This window comes from Rhinolophus ferrumequinum, chromosome 15 (assembly GCF_004115265.2).
Source record: "Rhinolophus ferrumequinum isolate MPI-CBG mRhiFer1 chromosome 15, mRhiFer1_v1.p, whole genome shotgun sequence".
NCBI lineage: Eukaryota > Metazoa > Chordata > Mammalia > Chiroptera > Rhinolophidae > Rhinolophus > Rhinolophus ferrumequinum.
Genome location: NC_046298.1, coordinates 38,488,837 through 38,505,201, shown reverse-complemented (window position 1 = coordinate 38,505,201; position 16,365 = coordinate 38,488,837). Strand labels below are relative to the sequence as shown.

Genomic DNA, 16,365 nt, shown 5'->3' with positions numbered 1-16,365 from the left:
AACAGTGGTGGTAATGGTGGAATCTGGAGACTGGGGGTGGGGGGATTGTGAGTGTCCCCGGAGGGTATCTAATGGTTGTGAGTGGGGTCAAGTTTCACTTAGAGGGAGGCTGTGCAGAGATACCCTTGATCTGAGGGACAGGGCAGTCTTCGTGTGATGACAGCAAGGGAGAATTTAGGGAAGGGGTTTGGGGGAGGACCTTGATACAGTGGGATCCAAAATTGAAAGGGCTTAGGCATCCAGGGATCTGGGGGACTGCCATAAGACAGATTTTGAAGTGAGGCTTTACTGGGTTTGGGGGCCCAGTGAATATCTCAGAAAGAGGTGAAGAGTGGCCTGGGATACTCAGTGGGATTTTTTTTTTTATTTTGTTTTTTGTTTTATTTAGTTTTATTTTTGTTTTAAATATAGATTGTTGTACATGAAAAAATACTCAGTGGGATTTGAGAGAGGGGTAGGGGGTCATTGGGTAGGAGTTGGGCAAAGGCATCTGAACAAGGAAGGAACAAGGAATCCTGGACACCACCCAATTCACAGGGAAGGGGGGAGGGTCTACAGGGTCCAAGAGAGAATAGGAACAGGGAGGAAGCAGGAGCCTCACAACGGTAGGACTAGTGGGGAGGATGGGAAAGAATCTGGGGCAAATCTGGGAGTTTGGAAACCAAGAGGTTCCTTTGAGGGGAGGATGTCTGGGTTTAATGGGGGTAATGGGAAAGTTTAGGGTCTCCCCATGGGGACAAGAGACATATTTGGGACTCTTAGAATTTAGACATGGTCACAGGTCCCCAATGGGAGTCAGGGAATTGTTTGAGGTCTTAGAGGGTGGAAGAAAGAAGTGGGAAATGGTCTGTGGTCCTGGGTGGCTGTAGAACATGGTCTGGGTCCCCAAAAGAAGTAAGGCATAATCTGGGTCTCCCCGGGTGTTGACATATGGTCTGGATCATCTCTGGGATGTTGGGGTATGGTCTGGGGTCCGTGACGGATTGGGTGTGGTCTGGGGCCCACCCGCATGTTGGTGTATGATTTAGTGTCCCTGATAGGGGTTCTCTGGATTCCCTTGGATGTTGAGATATATAGTATGGGGTCCCTCTGGATTTGAGGGCATGTCTGGTGTTCCTGATAGGGTGTGGGGCAGAGTCTGAGGTCACCAAGGAGAGTAAGACGTGGTTTGTGGTCCTGGGTGGCTGTAGAACATGTTCTGGGTCCTCAAAGGAGGTAAGGCATGGTCTGAGGTCCCTCTGGGTATTGGGACATGATCCGCGGTCTCTATTGGAAGATCCCGGGTCCCTATGCTAGTCGGGGCGTGGTCTGGGGGTCTCTTGGGAAGACTGCGAGGCTGGAGGTGGGGCTGGGGAGAGGTCGGGGGCGGGCCCGCGGCTCCGCAGTGGAAGGGGGTCTGCGACGGCCCCGGGGCGGGGGTCTGGGGTGTGCAGCCGCCGCGCAGCCCGCCCGCCCCCTCCGGTTGGAGCCCCCTCCCCCTTGCGGCGGTGGTGGCGGCGGGCTCCGGCGGCAGGCGGCGCGGAGGGCGGAGCTCGGCAGCGGCTCCGGAGGGAGGGCGGGAGGCGGGAGGGAGGCGGCCCCGCGGCACCGCGCCCCCTCCCCTGGCCCTCCCCCACCATGGCGCGGAGCGAGGCGGCGGCGGCGGGGCCGGGCCCGGGGCCCCCCCGGGGCTGGGTGAGCGCGGCCCGCAGCGGCCCGGGAGGAGGCGGGCGGGGGTGCCGGTGTGAGCGCGGGTGTGAGCGCGCGAGCGTGTGAGTGTGTGTCCGCGGCGCTGCGGCGGGCCCGGCGTGCGCTCGCGCGGCCCTGTGTGTGCCCGGCGCCGGCGTGTGCGGCGCCTGCTTGTGTGGCCATCCGGGTGTGTGCCGAGGTGCTGGGTCCAGCCGTGCCTGTGTCCCCCAGAGTGGCTGCCCCTCCGAGTGGCTGCCCCTTCGACTGTGTGTCTGGGGGGCTGTCGCGTGCCCATCGGAGGGGCTGTGTGCAGGTGTGTGTGCGTGGGTTGTGTGCCCAGGTGTGGGTCCCCCCCAGCCAGTGTGTGAGCGCGGCTAGCTGCGTGGGGGGTTTGTGTCCCGGCTGGATGTCCATCTGAGGGTCTGTGTAGCCGGGTGTGCCTGCTTGGGTGTCCATTTGTGTGTGTGTGCGCGCGCGCGCGTGTGTGTCTGCGGGTTGTATGCTCCGAGGGTGTGTGTCTGTGTGACCACGTCAGGTTCCCGGCCGGGGGCTGAGGCTCAGCGCCTTGTGTGTCCAGGCCTCTGTGTGGGTTTGGCGGAGGGGAGTTTGCTGTTCCCTCGGTCCATGTTAACTGGATGGGGGGCCCCTCAGCGGTCCTCGGGGGAGACGGCCATGTCTTCCCCTTCCCGGTGGCTGGGTGGGGGGGATGGGCAGCCGGTAGGTGGACAGATGGAGGGATGAGAGGCCTAGGGTTGGACAGATGGGCCCGAGGGGAGGCACGCAGACCCGGCCTTTCCCCACCCACCCCACTCCAATGTCCCCACCGGCCAGATCTCTGCAATGGGGCCAGAGTTGCCTGCATCTAGATGGTCAGGCTGGGGGACCTTTGGGCTGCTGGTGGGAGGATCGCCTTGGAGTAGTGCTGTAGGACTCAGCCCCCCAACCCTCTGAGATTCGACCTGCTGAACTCTGACCTCTCGCCCTGGCTTGTGCTCTGGTGAGGGGGCCTATGGTAAAAGGAGGGATGTTAGGATTTCTTTGGCCAGCTATGTAGGTGGGGCCAGGGTGCCTCCGGGCTGGGAGGGTATGTCCATGCCTGCGTGTGAGTGTGAATCTGTGCCTATCTGTTGACTATGTCTGTGGTTCAATATTTTGTGTGCATTTGTAAGTGTGCAAATCCCTTACAGGGCTGTTGTGTGAGCATGTGTCTGTTATGAGTGAACATCTCAGAGTGTCTGTGCAAAGGTGGATTTTTTTGTACCTGTGTGTTTGAGTGTATCAGTCTTGTAAAGAAAGTATCTGTATACGCTTGTGGTTCTGTGTATGTGTGTGAAGTGTGTATCAGCTAGTGTGTGCATTTGTGCATCTGTTGGTGTCGGAATGTATCAGCTTTGTGATTGTGCATCATGAGGATATGTGAAGTTGTCTGAGTGTGTTTGGGCATTTAAGAGTATGCACCTGTGTATCTTTGATTGTGAGAGTGTGTTATATGTGTGTGTCCCTGTGTGTTGGTGTGTGCAAGGGTATCTCTGTTATAGGTGCATATACCTGGTTGTCTGCAAGGGGGCACATGTGTTTGTTGTGTGTGTGCATCTATGTGTGTGAATGTGCAAGGAAGTCAGTGTTGTACATGTATGGATGTATGCTGGTGTGTCAACCTTGAGGGTATGTGTCTGTCTATGTTGTGAGTCCATTTATGCATCAGTGTTGATCTCTTGGGAGTGGTGTTATATGTGTTCAAAAACATATATGCAGGGTTGTATGCACAGACGTGCCTGTGTCCCCAGAACAAGGCTGACCTTGCTTCTGGGCCCAGTGAGATTGGGGCCCATTTGGCGTGACCTATAGTATGCCGAGACCAGTCTGGGGTCCATGGACACAAGTGTGTCCACATCCCAGGCGTAGAGTCAGTGGAGGGTGGGGGGTACAGAGCTCATGCTGGTGTGTCCATGGAAATCCAGATGTAGAGACTTGGGTTGGAAGTCCACGTGTGTTTTGGCGTGTCCACACATGTTGGTGTGATAGTGGTGTGATGGCAAGCTTGGGAACCTCTGGTCCTTCCCCAGCCCTCAGATCTTTGAAGTTGGGGCACTGGAATGTGAACTCTGGAAGGAGGAGGCTGGGAGCCTAGAATCCTGGATATGAAGGAGAAGGAAGCTGGGGTGGGGTCCAATTCTTGGGTCTTGAGAAAGGAGGGGACTGAGACCTGGACTCTTGAGTCTGAGGGAGGGGGGAGGAGGGTCCCAGACTCTAGGGTCTTGAGGGAGGAGGGGGCTGGAGTGACTAGTCTCTTGAGACACTAGAGGACGAAGGGCTAACGTCCTGGACTTGTGGCTTTTGGAGGGTGAACAGTCCTGAGGCCCAGACTCCTCAGTTTCCAGAGATGACTTCTTGGGTCCATCTGAGATTATGCAGAGCCTCCAGCAGGAGGGCTTAAAAGAGGGAACACACCAGGGACTGCCTTGGCTGAGATGGTCTCCGAGGTAGGTCTCCAGAGAGGAGCCAGAGGATGCTAACAAAACTGTCGTTTTGTTACTTTGCAGGTACTGGCCCAGGCCCTGACTCCCTGAAGAGAGGTGAGTGGGAAACCTCCAGCTGGGGATAGAGACATGGAGTGGTCGGGCTGGTTCTGAGCCCACTGGAAGCCGGGAGCCCTGCCTTGTATGGATTTCAGTGTAGGGTATGGCAGTGTCCTGAGGGGCCAGGTGTCCTACAGGCTGGGGGTGGTGACAAAGTCATGAGCAGCATGTTTGGGTAAGGGCTCATAGCAGAGCCAGGACATGGGGAGGCAGGTGGCAGTGTCAGGCCTGGAGGCATCCTCTCTCAGGATGGGCAGGTAGTTGGGAAAGGGGAGTTTCCTCGGGATATCAGTAAAGGGTCCAAGTGAATTTTATAACATGAAATGATTCTTGCATTTGGAGAGTGGCATGGATGTGGTTTACCATTTTGTGTGTGTATGTGCATGTATGTGGGAAGTCCAGCCTGCTGAGTCCAGCCTCTGGCTGAGAGAGAGCCAGAGAAAAACATAATGACGATGATAATAACGAAAATAATAATAATAATCGCAGCTGACATTTATGTAGTGTTTACTCTGTCAGGAACTATTCTAATCATGTTACAGTTCATTACCTCATTTAATCCTTATCACAACCCTATGAGGTAGGTGCTCTCATTATCCCCATTTTACAGAGGAGCACACCGAGGCACAAAGACAGGAAGTCACTTACTTGACTAGAGAGTCAGGCAGCGGGCAATTGGGGTGAACCCGGGCAGTCAGGTCCAGAGTCTGTCCCGCAGTGCTGCACTGCCTCTCAGTAAATGTTAACTGTTTTCATTCCTATTATTATTCCTTCAACGTGAGTCCCACCCAGCTGTGGGAGGCGAAACGCTGTACTTCCATTTCATAGATTGTGGTTCTTAGCCTTATAGACCCCACAGTCTGGCAGGTGCAGAGCTGAGCCTCCTAACTCAGGCGTTCTACCTTCTAGGCCAGGGTTTTCTGTCCAGTACAGTGTCCCAGAGGGAATGCAATACAAAGTAGTTGGGGACCTCAGAGATGGTGGGACGCCCTAAGCCTGCCTCTTTTTCTCTTCAGCCCAGTCACTGCCCCTCAGTCTTTCTGTCTTTCTTCCTGTCTTTGTCTTTATAACACTTATTCTCTCCTTTCTCTCTCTCTTTCTCTCTTCCTCTTTCCACCGTTATGTCTCATTCTCTCTTTTCTGTATGTCTCCTCCACTCCGTTTTTCTGTCTCTCTTTGCGTCAGTCTTGCTCCCTGTCTCTTCACCTTTCTTTCAGATTCTTTCTCTTTTTGCCTCTTAGTCTCTCTCTTTCTGAATCTGTCTCTGTTTCTGCCAGTCCGTCTCTTCCGCCCCTTTTCTCTCCCTGTGTCTTTACCTCTCTCTTTCTCTGACTGTCGGGTTGCGCCTCTCCAGGCCCTCAGCCCCTCTCCCCACAGGCTGAAGGATCAAGGCCACATCAGGCCACAGCCCTGAACTGCAGATGCCAGGCAGGTGGGCCAACAGGGGTGCGGGATGGGATGAAAACAGTTTCAGGGACGCCCCCTTCCCATCCTTTTCTCTTCTCCCCCCCACCCACCCCATGTTGTGATGGGAGCTGACACGTCGTGGGCTGCAGCTGCCGCAGGGGGAATCCCTGCCGGAAGGTTTTGCCTGGAGCAGAGGCATAGCATGAGTGTGTGTGAGTGAGTGAGTGTGTGTGTGCTTGTGTAGGCATGTATAGGGCCTTATGTGTACTCATGGATGTGAGCATGGAAGTCTGCCCCCTGCTTAGGAGCTCAGAAGAGCCCACGATGAAACCAGGCTCAGAGAAGGACGTCCCAAGGCTGAGCAGGGAGACTGATGTGATGTTCTCAGCTCCTCCCACCCGCAGACTCCCTTTGCCTCTGACAGAGTGGGTGAGGGTGTTATCCTTACCATTTATTGTGTATGTACAGTGTGCCAGACCCTGTGCTCAGGGGCCCCCATGAATGAGCTCACTGAACTCTTGCAACAACCCAGTGAAGATGGTACAATTATCATCCCATTTTATAAAACGGAAAATGATGGCCGAGTTAGGGGAAATCATTGGTTTGGGGCCACAGAGCTAGCAAGTGGGGGAGCCAGGACTTGAACCTGAGGCTGTTTGATCTCAAAGCACTTGCTCTTGATCACAGTGCACACTTCTATGCCTGGCACATAATGGGCGCTCGATGATGATGATGACGATGATTACCAAAATGTTGTGAACATATTTTATGTGCTCGGCTCTGTTCTAAGTAGTATCCCAAGCTCATTAATCCATTTAATCCTCACAGAGGTAAGGCCTGTTTTTCTCTCCATTTTACAGATGAAGAAACCGAGATTCAAAGAGGTTCAGACACTTGCCCGAGGTCACACAGCTAGTAAGTGTCAGAACTGGAATTCGAACCCAAGAAGTATGGCTTTGAAATTCATGACCTTAAACTCTAGTGAGCAGTGATTTTTAAAAATGTTTAGTGGGTGCTGGAAGGCCCCGACTGGACCAGTTGTCACCCCTCTGGTGAGAGATCATGAGAGAGGTCTGGGAGCTCCTAGAGGAGGGGCAGAGGTGGGGGTGGGGGGCCATGGTAATTTGCCAACCAGCATGAATATACTGTTATTACCCACAAGTGCATGCCAGCTGCTGATCAAGACTGTCACTGTCCTATAGGACCTGGTTGTCAGGAAGGCAGGGACCTGGGTCACACTCCTATCAGGACATTCCACGGCGAGCAGGCTGGCAATCAAGCTCTATGCCTGGGTAACCCATCTCCTTCTCCTGCAGGTCTCGCTACCCACTCCTCCCGCCTTCCCACTGCACCATGGCTCCGGGTCCCTTCTCCTCGGCGCTTCTCTCGCCACCGCCTGCTGCCCTGTCTTTTCTGCTGCTACTCTGGGCCGGGGCATCTCGTGGCCAGCCGTGCCCAGGCCGCTGCATCTGCCAGAACGTGGCGCCCACGCTGACCATGCTGTGCGCCAAGACCGGCTTGCTGTTTGTGCCACCAGCCATTGACCGGCGCGTGGTGGAGCTGCGGCTCACCGACAACTTCATTGCGGCTGTCCGCCGCCGAGACTTCGCCAACATGACCAGCCTGGTGCACCTCACCCTCTCCCGGAACACCATTGGCCAGGTGGCAGCGGGCGCCTTTGCCGACCTCCGCGCCCTCCGCGCCCTGCACCTGGACAGCAACCGCCTGGCCGAGGTGCGTGGCGACCAGCTCCGCGGCTTGGGCAACCTCCGCCACCTGATCCTCGGCAACAATCAGATCCGTCGCGTGGAGTCGGCGGCCTTCGACGCCTTCCTGTCCACCGTGGAGGACCTGGATCTGTCCTATAACAACCTCGAGGCCCTGCCCTGGGAGGCTGTAGGCCAGATGGTGAACCTGAACACCCTCACGCTGGACCACAATCTCATCGACCACATCGCCGAAGGTACTTTCGTGCAGCTTCACAAACTGGTTCGCCTGGACATGACCTCCAACCGCCTCCACAAACTGCCCCCTGATGGGCTCTTCCTGAGGTCCCAAGGCCCTGGGCCAAAGCCACCCACACCGCTCACAGTCAGCTTCGGTGGGAACCCCCTTCACTGCAACTGTGAGCTGCTCTGGCTGCGGCGGCTGACCAGAGAGGATGATCTGGAGACGTGCGCCACCCCGGAGCACCTCACTGACCGCTACTTCTGGTCCATCCCCGAGGAGGAGTTTCTGTGTGAACCCCCGCTGATCACACGGCAGGCGGGGGGCCGGGCCCTGGTGGTGGAGGGCCAGAGTGTCAGCTTGCGGTGCCGCGCCGTGGGTGACCCTGAGCCAGTGGTGCATTGGGTGGCACCCGACGGGCGGTTGCTGGGGAACTCGAGCCGAACCCGGGTCCGGGGGGATGGAACGCTGGATGTAACCATCACCACCTTGCGGGACAGTGGCACCTTCACTTGCATTGCCTCCAATGCCGCCGGGGAAGCCACGGCACCCGTGGAGGTGTGCGTGGTGCCTTTGCCTCTGATGGCGCCTCCGCCTGCCGCCCCGCCGCCTCTCACTGAGCCTGGCTCCTCTGATATCGCCACGCCCGGCCGACCTGGTGCCAATGAATCCACTGCTGAGCGCCGGCTGGTAGCGGCTGAGCTCACCTCCAACTCTGTGCTCATCCGCTGGCCCGCGCAGAGGCCGGTGCCCGGCATCCGCATGTACCAGGTGCAGTACAACAGCTCTGCCGATGACTCCCTCGTGTACAGGTAGGTGCTCCTGTCCCAGGACCTCCTCCCACCCCAGGGGCCCGCCCTCCCATCTGCCCCTTGGCCTGTTTGCTTGGCTGGGGTTCTAGACGGCCATGCAGAGTTGCCTTCTTCTCTATTTCTGTCTCACTGTCTCTGTTTTTCATGCGTTTTGCAAATCTTCGTTGAGCACCCATATGAGCCAGACCAGGGCTGGACACGGGAATTATAACAGTGAATGTGCCCAACGTGATCCCCAGACCCATGGGGCTCATAGTCCACAACCCTGGTCACCAAAGGTGTCTGATTGTGCCGTTTGTCACTTATTTGGAACATGAAATATACATACACACATATATTTACAGTTATATATACCAGTTACACACATATATACCAGTGCTACTGTATCAACACATTGGGTACATTATAGCGCACAAAACAGAAAGTATCAGAAAAATATATGTTATTCCCACCGTCCACTGGGTTAGAAGCTATTGCCCTGATGGGGACACACCTATATGGTACAGACAGCATTAAAGAGTTACTTTCTCTTATCACCTCTCTTATTCTCTTGCTCTCGCCTCTGTCTCTGTCTTCTGTCCCTCCTCTACCTCCTGCCCTCATTAGGCACTGAGCTCTTCTCTGTGGTAGGCCCTGAGCTGGGCGCTGGGGACACAAGGAGACCAAGAGACAAGTCCCTGCCCTCAAGGAGCTCACAGCCCAGAGGGAGGAGGCAGCAAGTACATGCTGAATTATTGTCTTGGCCTTGCAGTGTCCTCCATCTTGGGAGCTTTTAAGTATAGCTCACCACCATAGACCTGCTACACAGACTTGATAAGTGATTGTTGGCTTTGTGAACTTGTCTTTCTTCCTGGCCCTGTCTCGCTCATGCACATTGTAGAGTGACTGCTGAATGCTTATTCCTGTGTTTGACTTCATTTGGGAATGCTGGGGGTGGGGGGACTAAAGCCAATTTTGGGAGCCCCAGCTCTTGGGGTGCTCAGACCTGCACCAAGAAGTCTGCTTATTGTCCTTCACCTCCACCTTTCCCAGTGTTCTCCTGGCCACGGTCCTGGCACACAGTAGGCACTTTTCCCCTGTTGGCTGAATGAGCAAATGCCTCTTTTTCCCCTTATCTCTGTCATCCTTATTTTCTTCTCTTTTAGAACCTGGTCCCCAAATCATGAGTAGATGCCTACTGTACGCCAGATTACATGCTGGGCCCTGGGCCCACGGAGATAGGTCAGACATTGGTCCAGTCTTACAAACATTAGAGCAAACTAATAAAAAAAACAAAAATCTGTAAAAGGTACTACCAAGGATGCTACCTCATTCGATCTTCCCAACTCTGCCGTGAAGCAGCAATGATACCCCATCCCATTTTATAGACAGGGAAACTGAGGCTTAGTGGAGGGAAGTCACTTGCTCAAGGTTACACAGAAAGTGGCAGAGCCAGGATTCCAGCTCTTACTCCTTTAACTCCTAGTCTGGACATTTATTGAGCACCTACTGTTTGCCAGGCAGGGATTAGGGGAGATGGATAATACATTTTTGTAAATAACTCTTGGTTTGTGATTCTCTACCTTTCTGTTTCTCTCTTTCCTTCTCTCTCTAACCCATGGCCAATACATGGTGGGGTGGGAAGAAGTTTCCAGGCCCCCAGACCCTGCATGTATGCAGATGTTGATAGCCCTCTGTTCCTAGCTGGGCAATAGACCCCTGGGGCGCTTCCCTTCCCCTTAGGGCCATAGTTCCAGTCCTCCGTCCCCCATTAGAGATGCTTGTGCTATGGTGCTTCATGGGTTAATTTCCTCACTGCTGCCATGGGCGGAGGTGACATCCAACCAGAAGCCTGCTCTGCTGCTTGCTTAGGTCTTACAGCCAATTAAGAGACACATGGGCTCAAGCTTTCTTAAGGAGCCAGCCTCTGTCCTTGAAAATGGGGGATTCCGTAGCAACTGGTTATTTTGGGGGAAGGAGCAAGAGGAATCCAAGGCTGTCTGAGAGGGGTGATGAGAGGAAGATTTACAGCCTGGAGCACAAGATTGGGGGGTTGGGTGGGAGGGACAGTGGTCTGTGAAATGGCAGGTAGGGGGAGAGTTGGAGAAGTGGCTGGGCCTGTACAAGGAGGTGGGGCCCTTGCTTGAAGTCTCTTGGTTTGAGGATGGCTCTTGTTGGTGGGGGAAACTCCAGGAGGTGGAAAAACTGAGGGGGGCTTCAGGACCAGAAGGTGGCCTGGCTGGAGGGAAGGTGAAACTTCTGAGAGGTAAGAGGCCTATAGAGATGGGGGCAAGGCCTCTCAGAGGAGGTGGAGCTCCTGCTGCATGGTTTCATGTAGATGAAGAGGTGGTCCTTGTCTCCGGTGACCCATTCAGAGCTTTGTAGGAGAGGAGAGTTTGTGAGGTTGAGTGCTGTTGCAAATCCATGTGGATGTGGCTGTCCCCGGTTACCCAAGGCTGAACATGGCCAACAGCGTGGAAGGGGTGTGCCCTACGGAAGAGGGCCAAGGCCTAGTGGGAATGGTCTTATAGATGGGGAGGGGTGCAACTGGCAGTAGAGTATGAGCCACAGCAAGAGTTACTGGTCAACAAAGGGTGACATGCAAGCTAGTAATGAAATTATTAAGTACCAGGCTTTGAGTATGTTAACTCATTCATACTCCATACCATCTCTATGATGTAGGACTTCTTAATATCCCCATTTGGGGGAAATGAGGCACAGAGTGGTTAAGATACTTGCCTAAGGTCACAGAGCTGGCAAGTGGCAGAGGAGAGACTCAAGCTCATTGCAGTCTGGCTCCCAGACTTTGTCAGCTTAACCACTTCTCTAGAGCAAGAAAGGGGCATGCTTGTTTGGCTACATTTGACCCAATTATGGATGAGACTTACCTGGGGGTGTGATTTGGTGACTCCCGGGTGGTACAGGGTGGAGCAGGCACATAGAGTGGTTTCAGGACATGCAAAGAGTGGATGGCCCACTGGGGATGGTTCCCTAGGGCCACAGGGAACCATCCCCAAGTGGGCCACTGTGGGGTGTGGCTTGGAAGCCATTGGTCAATCAGAAGGGGAGTTGCCTGTAGCCATGGCTTCTTCCTGGGCAGGAATGTGTAGTTAAGGGGCTTGGAAATTATCCCAGAAGATAGGAGTAGCTGGAAGATATATTTACCGGAAAGTGGGACATGCAGATGAGGGGAGTGGCCTACATCATTGTTTCCCGGAAAGGGCAGGGATATGTAGAAAAGAAGAAATAGAAAAGCATCCATTGTCCCAGTAGGATTAAGACAGGGGGTATGAGTAGAACTCAGTGTTCACTTGAGTTAGGGTGCGGCATACAGGTAAGGGGGAGTGGCCTAGTGTGGGGTGTGGTTGCAAATCACCTTAAAAGGTGGAAAGGTGTAGACAAGAGACCTTAAATGGCAGTTGTCTTAAGAGTGAGACACTGCTAGGGGGCGTGTCCCTCGAGGGCAGGGCATAAAATCTATAGTACTCCTCCCAGGCAGGGGCTAGGATATGTAGATGAGGGAACATGAATGGCAGATATTGTCCTAGTAGGCAATGGGTCTGAGGGCGGGGCATGCAGATAAGGGGCGTGACCTGTCGTAGTGGTCCTGGAAAGCTGGAAATTTGTTGCTTGAATAGCGGCGATTGTCCCAGTAGGGAGTGAGATACCGGTAGAAATGCATGATTTGGTCCCCACTGGTCACCATGGGTAGGACATGTAAGTGAAGAGGCTAACCCCGCGCTGATCCCGCCCCCTCCTGCAGGATGATCCCCTCCACCAGCCAGACCTTCCTGGTGAATGATCTGGCGGCGGGCCGCGCCTACGACCTGTGCGTGCTGGCCGTCTACGATGACGGAGCCACGGCGCTGCCAGCCACGCGAGTGGTGGGCTGCGTGCAGTTTACCACGGCTGGGGATCCGGCGCCCTGCCGCCCGCTGAGGGCTCATTTTTTGGGTGGCACCATGATCATCGCCATCGGGGGCGTCATTGTCGCCTCGGTCCTCGTCTTCATCGTTCTGCTCATGATCCGCTACAAGGTCTACGGTGACGGAGACGGCCGCCGAGTCAAAGGCACCTCCAGGTCGCCCCCGCGGGTCAGCCACGTGTGTTCGCAGACCAACGGCGCAGGTGCGCCGCAGGCCCCACCCCCGCCGGCCCAAGACCGCTATGAGGCGCTGCGGGAGGTAGCGTCTCCCGGTGCTGCGGCGGTGGCCGTGGAAGCGAAGGCCACGGCGGTCGAGACGGCTTCCGCGGAGTCGGAGGCGGTCCTTGGACGCTCCCTGGGCGGCTCGGCCACTTCGCTGTGCCTGTTGCCGTCCGAGGAAACCTCTGGAGAGGAGTCCCGGGCAGCGGCGGGCCCTCGAAGGAGCCGTTCTGGGGCCCTGGGGCCGCCAGCTTCGGCGCCCCCAACTCTAGCTCTGGTTCCTGGGGGGGCCCCGGCCCGGCCGAGACCTCAGCAGCGCTATTCGTTCGATGGGGACTACGGGGCGCTCTTCCAGAGCCACAGTTACCCGCGCCGCGCCCGGCGGACAAAGCGCCACCGGTCCACGCCGCACCTGGACGGGGCCGGAGGGGGCGCGGCCGGGGAGGACGGAGACCTGGGGCTGGGCTCCGCCAGGGCGCGCCTGGCCTTTACCAGTACCGAGTGGATGCTGGAGAGTACCGTGTGAGCGGCGGGCGGGCGCCGGGATGCCTGGGTGCCACGGACAAACGCCCAGCTGCCCGGACGCTGGGGCAGGACTCCGGGGAGAAAGCACAGCACCAAGACGTCGACTGGAGGGGAGACGCGCCCTCCTCCTTACTGGAGGGGGCGGGGCACCCTCAGGTTGAGGCCACGCCCCGGCGCCCTGGGGGGTGAGGGGGCGGGCCGCCGAGCTCTCCTCCCCAATGGACTCCTAGCCCTTCTGCTCCTCCCCCCGCGCGCTCGCGGACCTCGCTGGAGCCGGTGCCTTACACAGCGAAGCGCGGGGAGGGGCAGGGCCCCCCCGACACTGCAGCACTGAGACACGAGCCCTCTCCTCCAGCCCCGGACCCGGGGCAGGGGCGAGGGGCCCATTTCTTGTATCTGGCTGGACTAGATCCTATTCTGTCCCGCGGCGGCTTTCAAAGCCCCACCCCCCGCACCCCATTCACCTCCCTGGTTCCATCAGGTCTGGCTTGGGGTCCCCCCTTTTCTGTTCCCCTCGTTTGTCTCTGTCCTGCTCTCTGTCTTCTGTCTTATGTCTTTGTCTTTCCCTATTTGTCTCTCCTCTGTCCCGTCGTGTCTTAGGTCTTTGTTTTTCCCTATTTGTCTGTCCTTTGTCCCGTCTTCTCTTCTCCCCCTGACTTCCCATATTTTGTCCAGTCTCCCTTTCTCTCCGGATTACCTCTCCCCACTACACATTCTCCGGGGCAGGTCCCACTGGAAGGACCAGACTTTCCCCTATTCCTTCCTATTTCCCCAAATAAATCCCCACATGAACAAAATCCAAAACCAAGTCCTCCTCCCTACTGGAGCCAGGACCCTCCGCCGCAGCAGAATTAAACTTTTTTCTGTGTCTGAGGCCGCTCTGCTGACCTCTGTGTGTGTCCTTGTGTCTTGGAGGGAGGGCGGGACAGAGGTGACCTAAATTACAGCACAAAGACTAAGTGAGACTGAAGGAAGGATGGCCAGCAGACCAGGGAGGCTTGCAAACAATTTCATATCCTCTGGGAGACTTAGAGGTGGGAAATAATAATAATAAAATGATAATAGTGAACATTTAAGTGAGTGCTTACTATGTGCCAAGCACTTAAGTCATCCAATCCTCACAACAACTCTAGAACACAGTACTGTTATCCCATTTTACAGATGAGGAAATTGATGCCCAGGAACGTTAAGCAACTTGCCCAAGCTCACATAACCAGAAGGTGGCAAAATTGGGATTTAAATACGCAGGCAGCCTGACTTGAGTCTACTGAACCATAGAACTCTACCGCTGAGCAATTAGTGAATATTCATTCCACACATGGACATTGGACGAAGCAAAGCTCATCTCTTTGAGGTTGGACAACTTGCCCAAGGGCCCCCAACAAAGAAATGTTGGAGCTGGCAGTTTGATCTCAGTGTCTATCTTCCTTATCACTGCTCTGTGTTGCCTCTGGTGTCTGGAGGCTGGGTAATGGCCCTAGTGACCTTATCTGAACATCGGTATCCAAAGCCAGCCTGGTGGTGGAGGGGAGGCTGGAAAGAGCTCATTGGCTACTCTGGAATCTAAGGGATCTTAGGTGGAGAAGGGGGTTCTGCTGGGGACACAGGATGGTGTGGGGAAGGGAGTTTCTCAGGTGAGGCTGCGATTTGTGGCTGGGGAAGGGAAATTGGTTTGGGAGGCACCCCAGCCCTTGTTGGGGGCCCTGCAGTGAAAACTCCTTCCTGATCCTGGGGAGGAAGGAAGAAGGTTTAATGCCAGCCAGAGGCGCCCTGAGGCCTGGGGAGGAGGAAAGACAGAAATAGAAACAGAGCAGGAGGGAGGAGAATGGATCTGGGCAGACAGGGTGGGAGGCAGCAAGGACAGATATCAGAGAATCACAGGCCAGGAGGCTCTCATCCAGTGACCCAGTCACACCTATCTCAGTCATCATGACGCCTGGGTACTGAGGGCTTCCCACACGTCAGGCACTGTTCACAAACCCTCCCTGATGCAAGAATAGAGAGCATGCAACCCAGCTCTGGGCATGTAATGCTCACAAAATGGACTTACTTGGATATTAAGCATGATTGCATTTATACTCTGCAATAGATGTGAAGTGTGTACACCCACTTTCCTAGATGAGGAAACAGTTCAGAGACGTTAAGAATCTTGCCCAAGGTCATAGAGCCAATAAATGGCAGAGCCATAATTGGAAAGTTTACTGCCTCCAAATCCTGCACACCTAACCATATGACTACACTGTCTCTGAGTCACCCAATACAACTTTATTGAGCGTGTATGATGTACCTCTGTGCAGGAGATAGAGCAGTGAACAAAGCACACAAACAAAACAAAAAATGCCTGCTCCATAGTGCTTATATTCTAGAGGGGTGAGAGTAAACAAGCAAATAAATACGTTATGAGTGCCTGGTGGTAAATAAGTGCCATTAAATGAATGAAAACAGGGTGATGGGACACTAAGAAGCCTACTTTAGATTGGGGAGGTGATGTTGGAGTTGATGAAATCCATTGTGGGAAGAGCCAGGGGAAGGCATGCCTAACAACGGAAATAGCATATGCAAAGGCCCTGAGACAGGCTTGTGCTTGGTGTGTTGCAGGTAGTATGTCTGGACTAGAGTTAGGGAGGGTGGGAAGAGAACAGGTGGAAGAGGCAAACGGGGAGCAGATTCTGCAGAGACTTGTCTGTAGTTAAGAGTCAAGATTTTGTCCTCAGAGCTGTGGGAAGTCAATGGAGGGTTTTCAACAGGGGTCGTAGATGGTCTGATTTTCATGGAGAACCAAGTTCTGGAGGGGATGTGTCTGCCATCAAAACAAAACCAGGAACTGCTATCTCAGAATCTGGCATCCACTTATCAACATATTTGGGGCCCTTATGGTCCCTGGTTTAGCCCTTTGGAGAACACCTACCACTTTCCTTCTCTTGTAACCCTAGGCCCTTCATTGAATAGAGAAGTATTTAGCAAAGCCAACGACGTGCTTGTTTGTTTCAAAATTGAGAGCTTTAAACCCAGCAAACAGGTACACCGGTGAGAAAGCGCATGGTCTCTTCCAAGGGGAATATTTGAACATCTGCTCTGTTCTAGGCTCTGCAGACCCAGCAGTGACCAAGACAGACCCAGTCCCTGCCCTCCTGGAGCTCAGACAGACAGATGGCAATAGGGCTGCAATGGGAGAAGAAAAAGAGGCTGTGGGAACCCAGAGAAGCTGTCTGACTCCGTGAGGAGGTTCAGAGACATGTATTAGAGTCTTGGTAGCAAGTGACAGAACGCAGCTTAACCAGATAGGTATAAAAAGTGGGCATTC

General features: G+C 54.7%; 1 protein-coding gene across 2 annotated transcripts; it reads left to right on the top strand.

Annotated features, from left to right (window-relative positions):
- The first annotated feature begins 1,778 nt into the window (after positions 1–1,778).
- On the top strand, positions 1,779–13,934 carry LRFN1 (leucine rich repeat and fibronectin type III domain containing 1). Of its 2 annotated transcripts, none has more exons than XM_033129186.1 (5): positions 1,779–1,981; positions 4,212–4,244; positions 6,515–6,569; positions 6,971–8,413; positions 12,156–13,934. In XM_033129186.1, exons 4-5 carry the CDS (start codon positions 7,008–7,010, stop codon positions 13,060–13,062), a joined length of 2,313 nt encoding a protein of 770 aa, XP_032985077.1. In that variant the 5' UTR covers positions 1,779–1,981; positions 4,212–4,244; positions 6,515–6,569; positions 6,971–7,007; the 3' UTR covers positions 13,063–13,934. The 2 variants fall into 2 exon arrangements, with proteins under 2 accessions (XP_032985077.1, XP_032985079.1); XM_033129188.1 differs by lacking the exon at positions 1,779–1,981 and adding an exon at positions 2,521–2,665.
- The last annotated feature ends 2,431 nt before the right edge of the window (positions 13,935–16,365 follow it).

What these genes read in the sequence shown, in the direction of transcription:
- LRFN1 (XM_033129186.1), top strand. Translation starts at nt 7,008, where the DNA reads ATGGCTCCGGGTCCCTTCTCCTCGGCGCTTCTCTCGCCACCGCCTGCT. An exon ending in GATGACTCCCTCGTGTACAG is followed by an intron (nt 8,414 to 12,155) that starts GTAGGTGCTCCT and finishes CCCCTCCTGCAG; the next exon opens with GATGATCCCCTCCACCAGCC.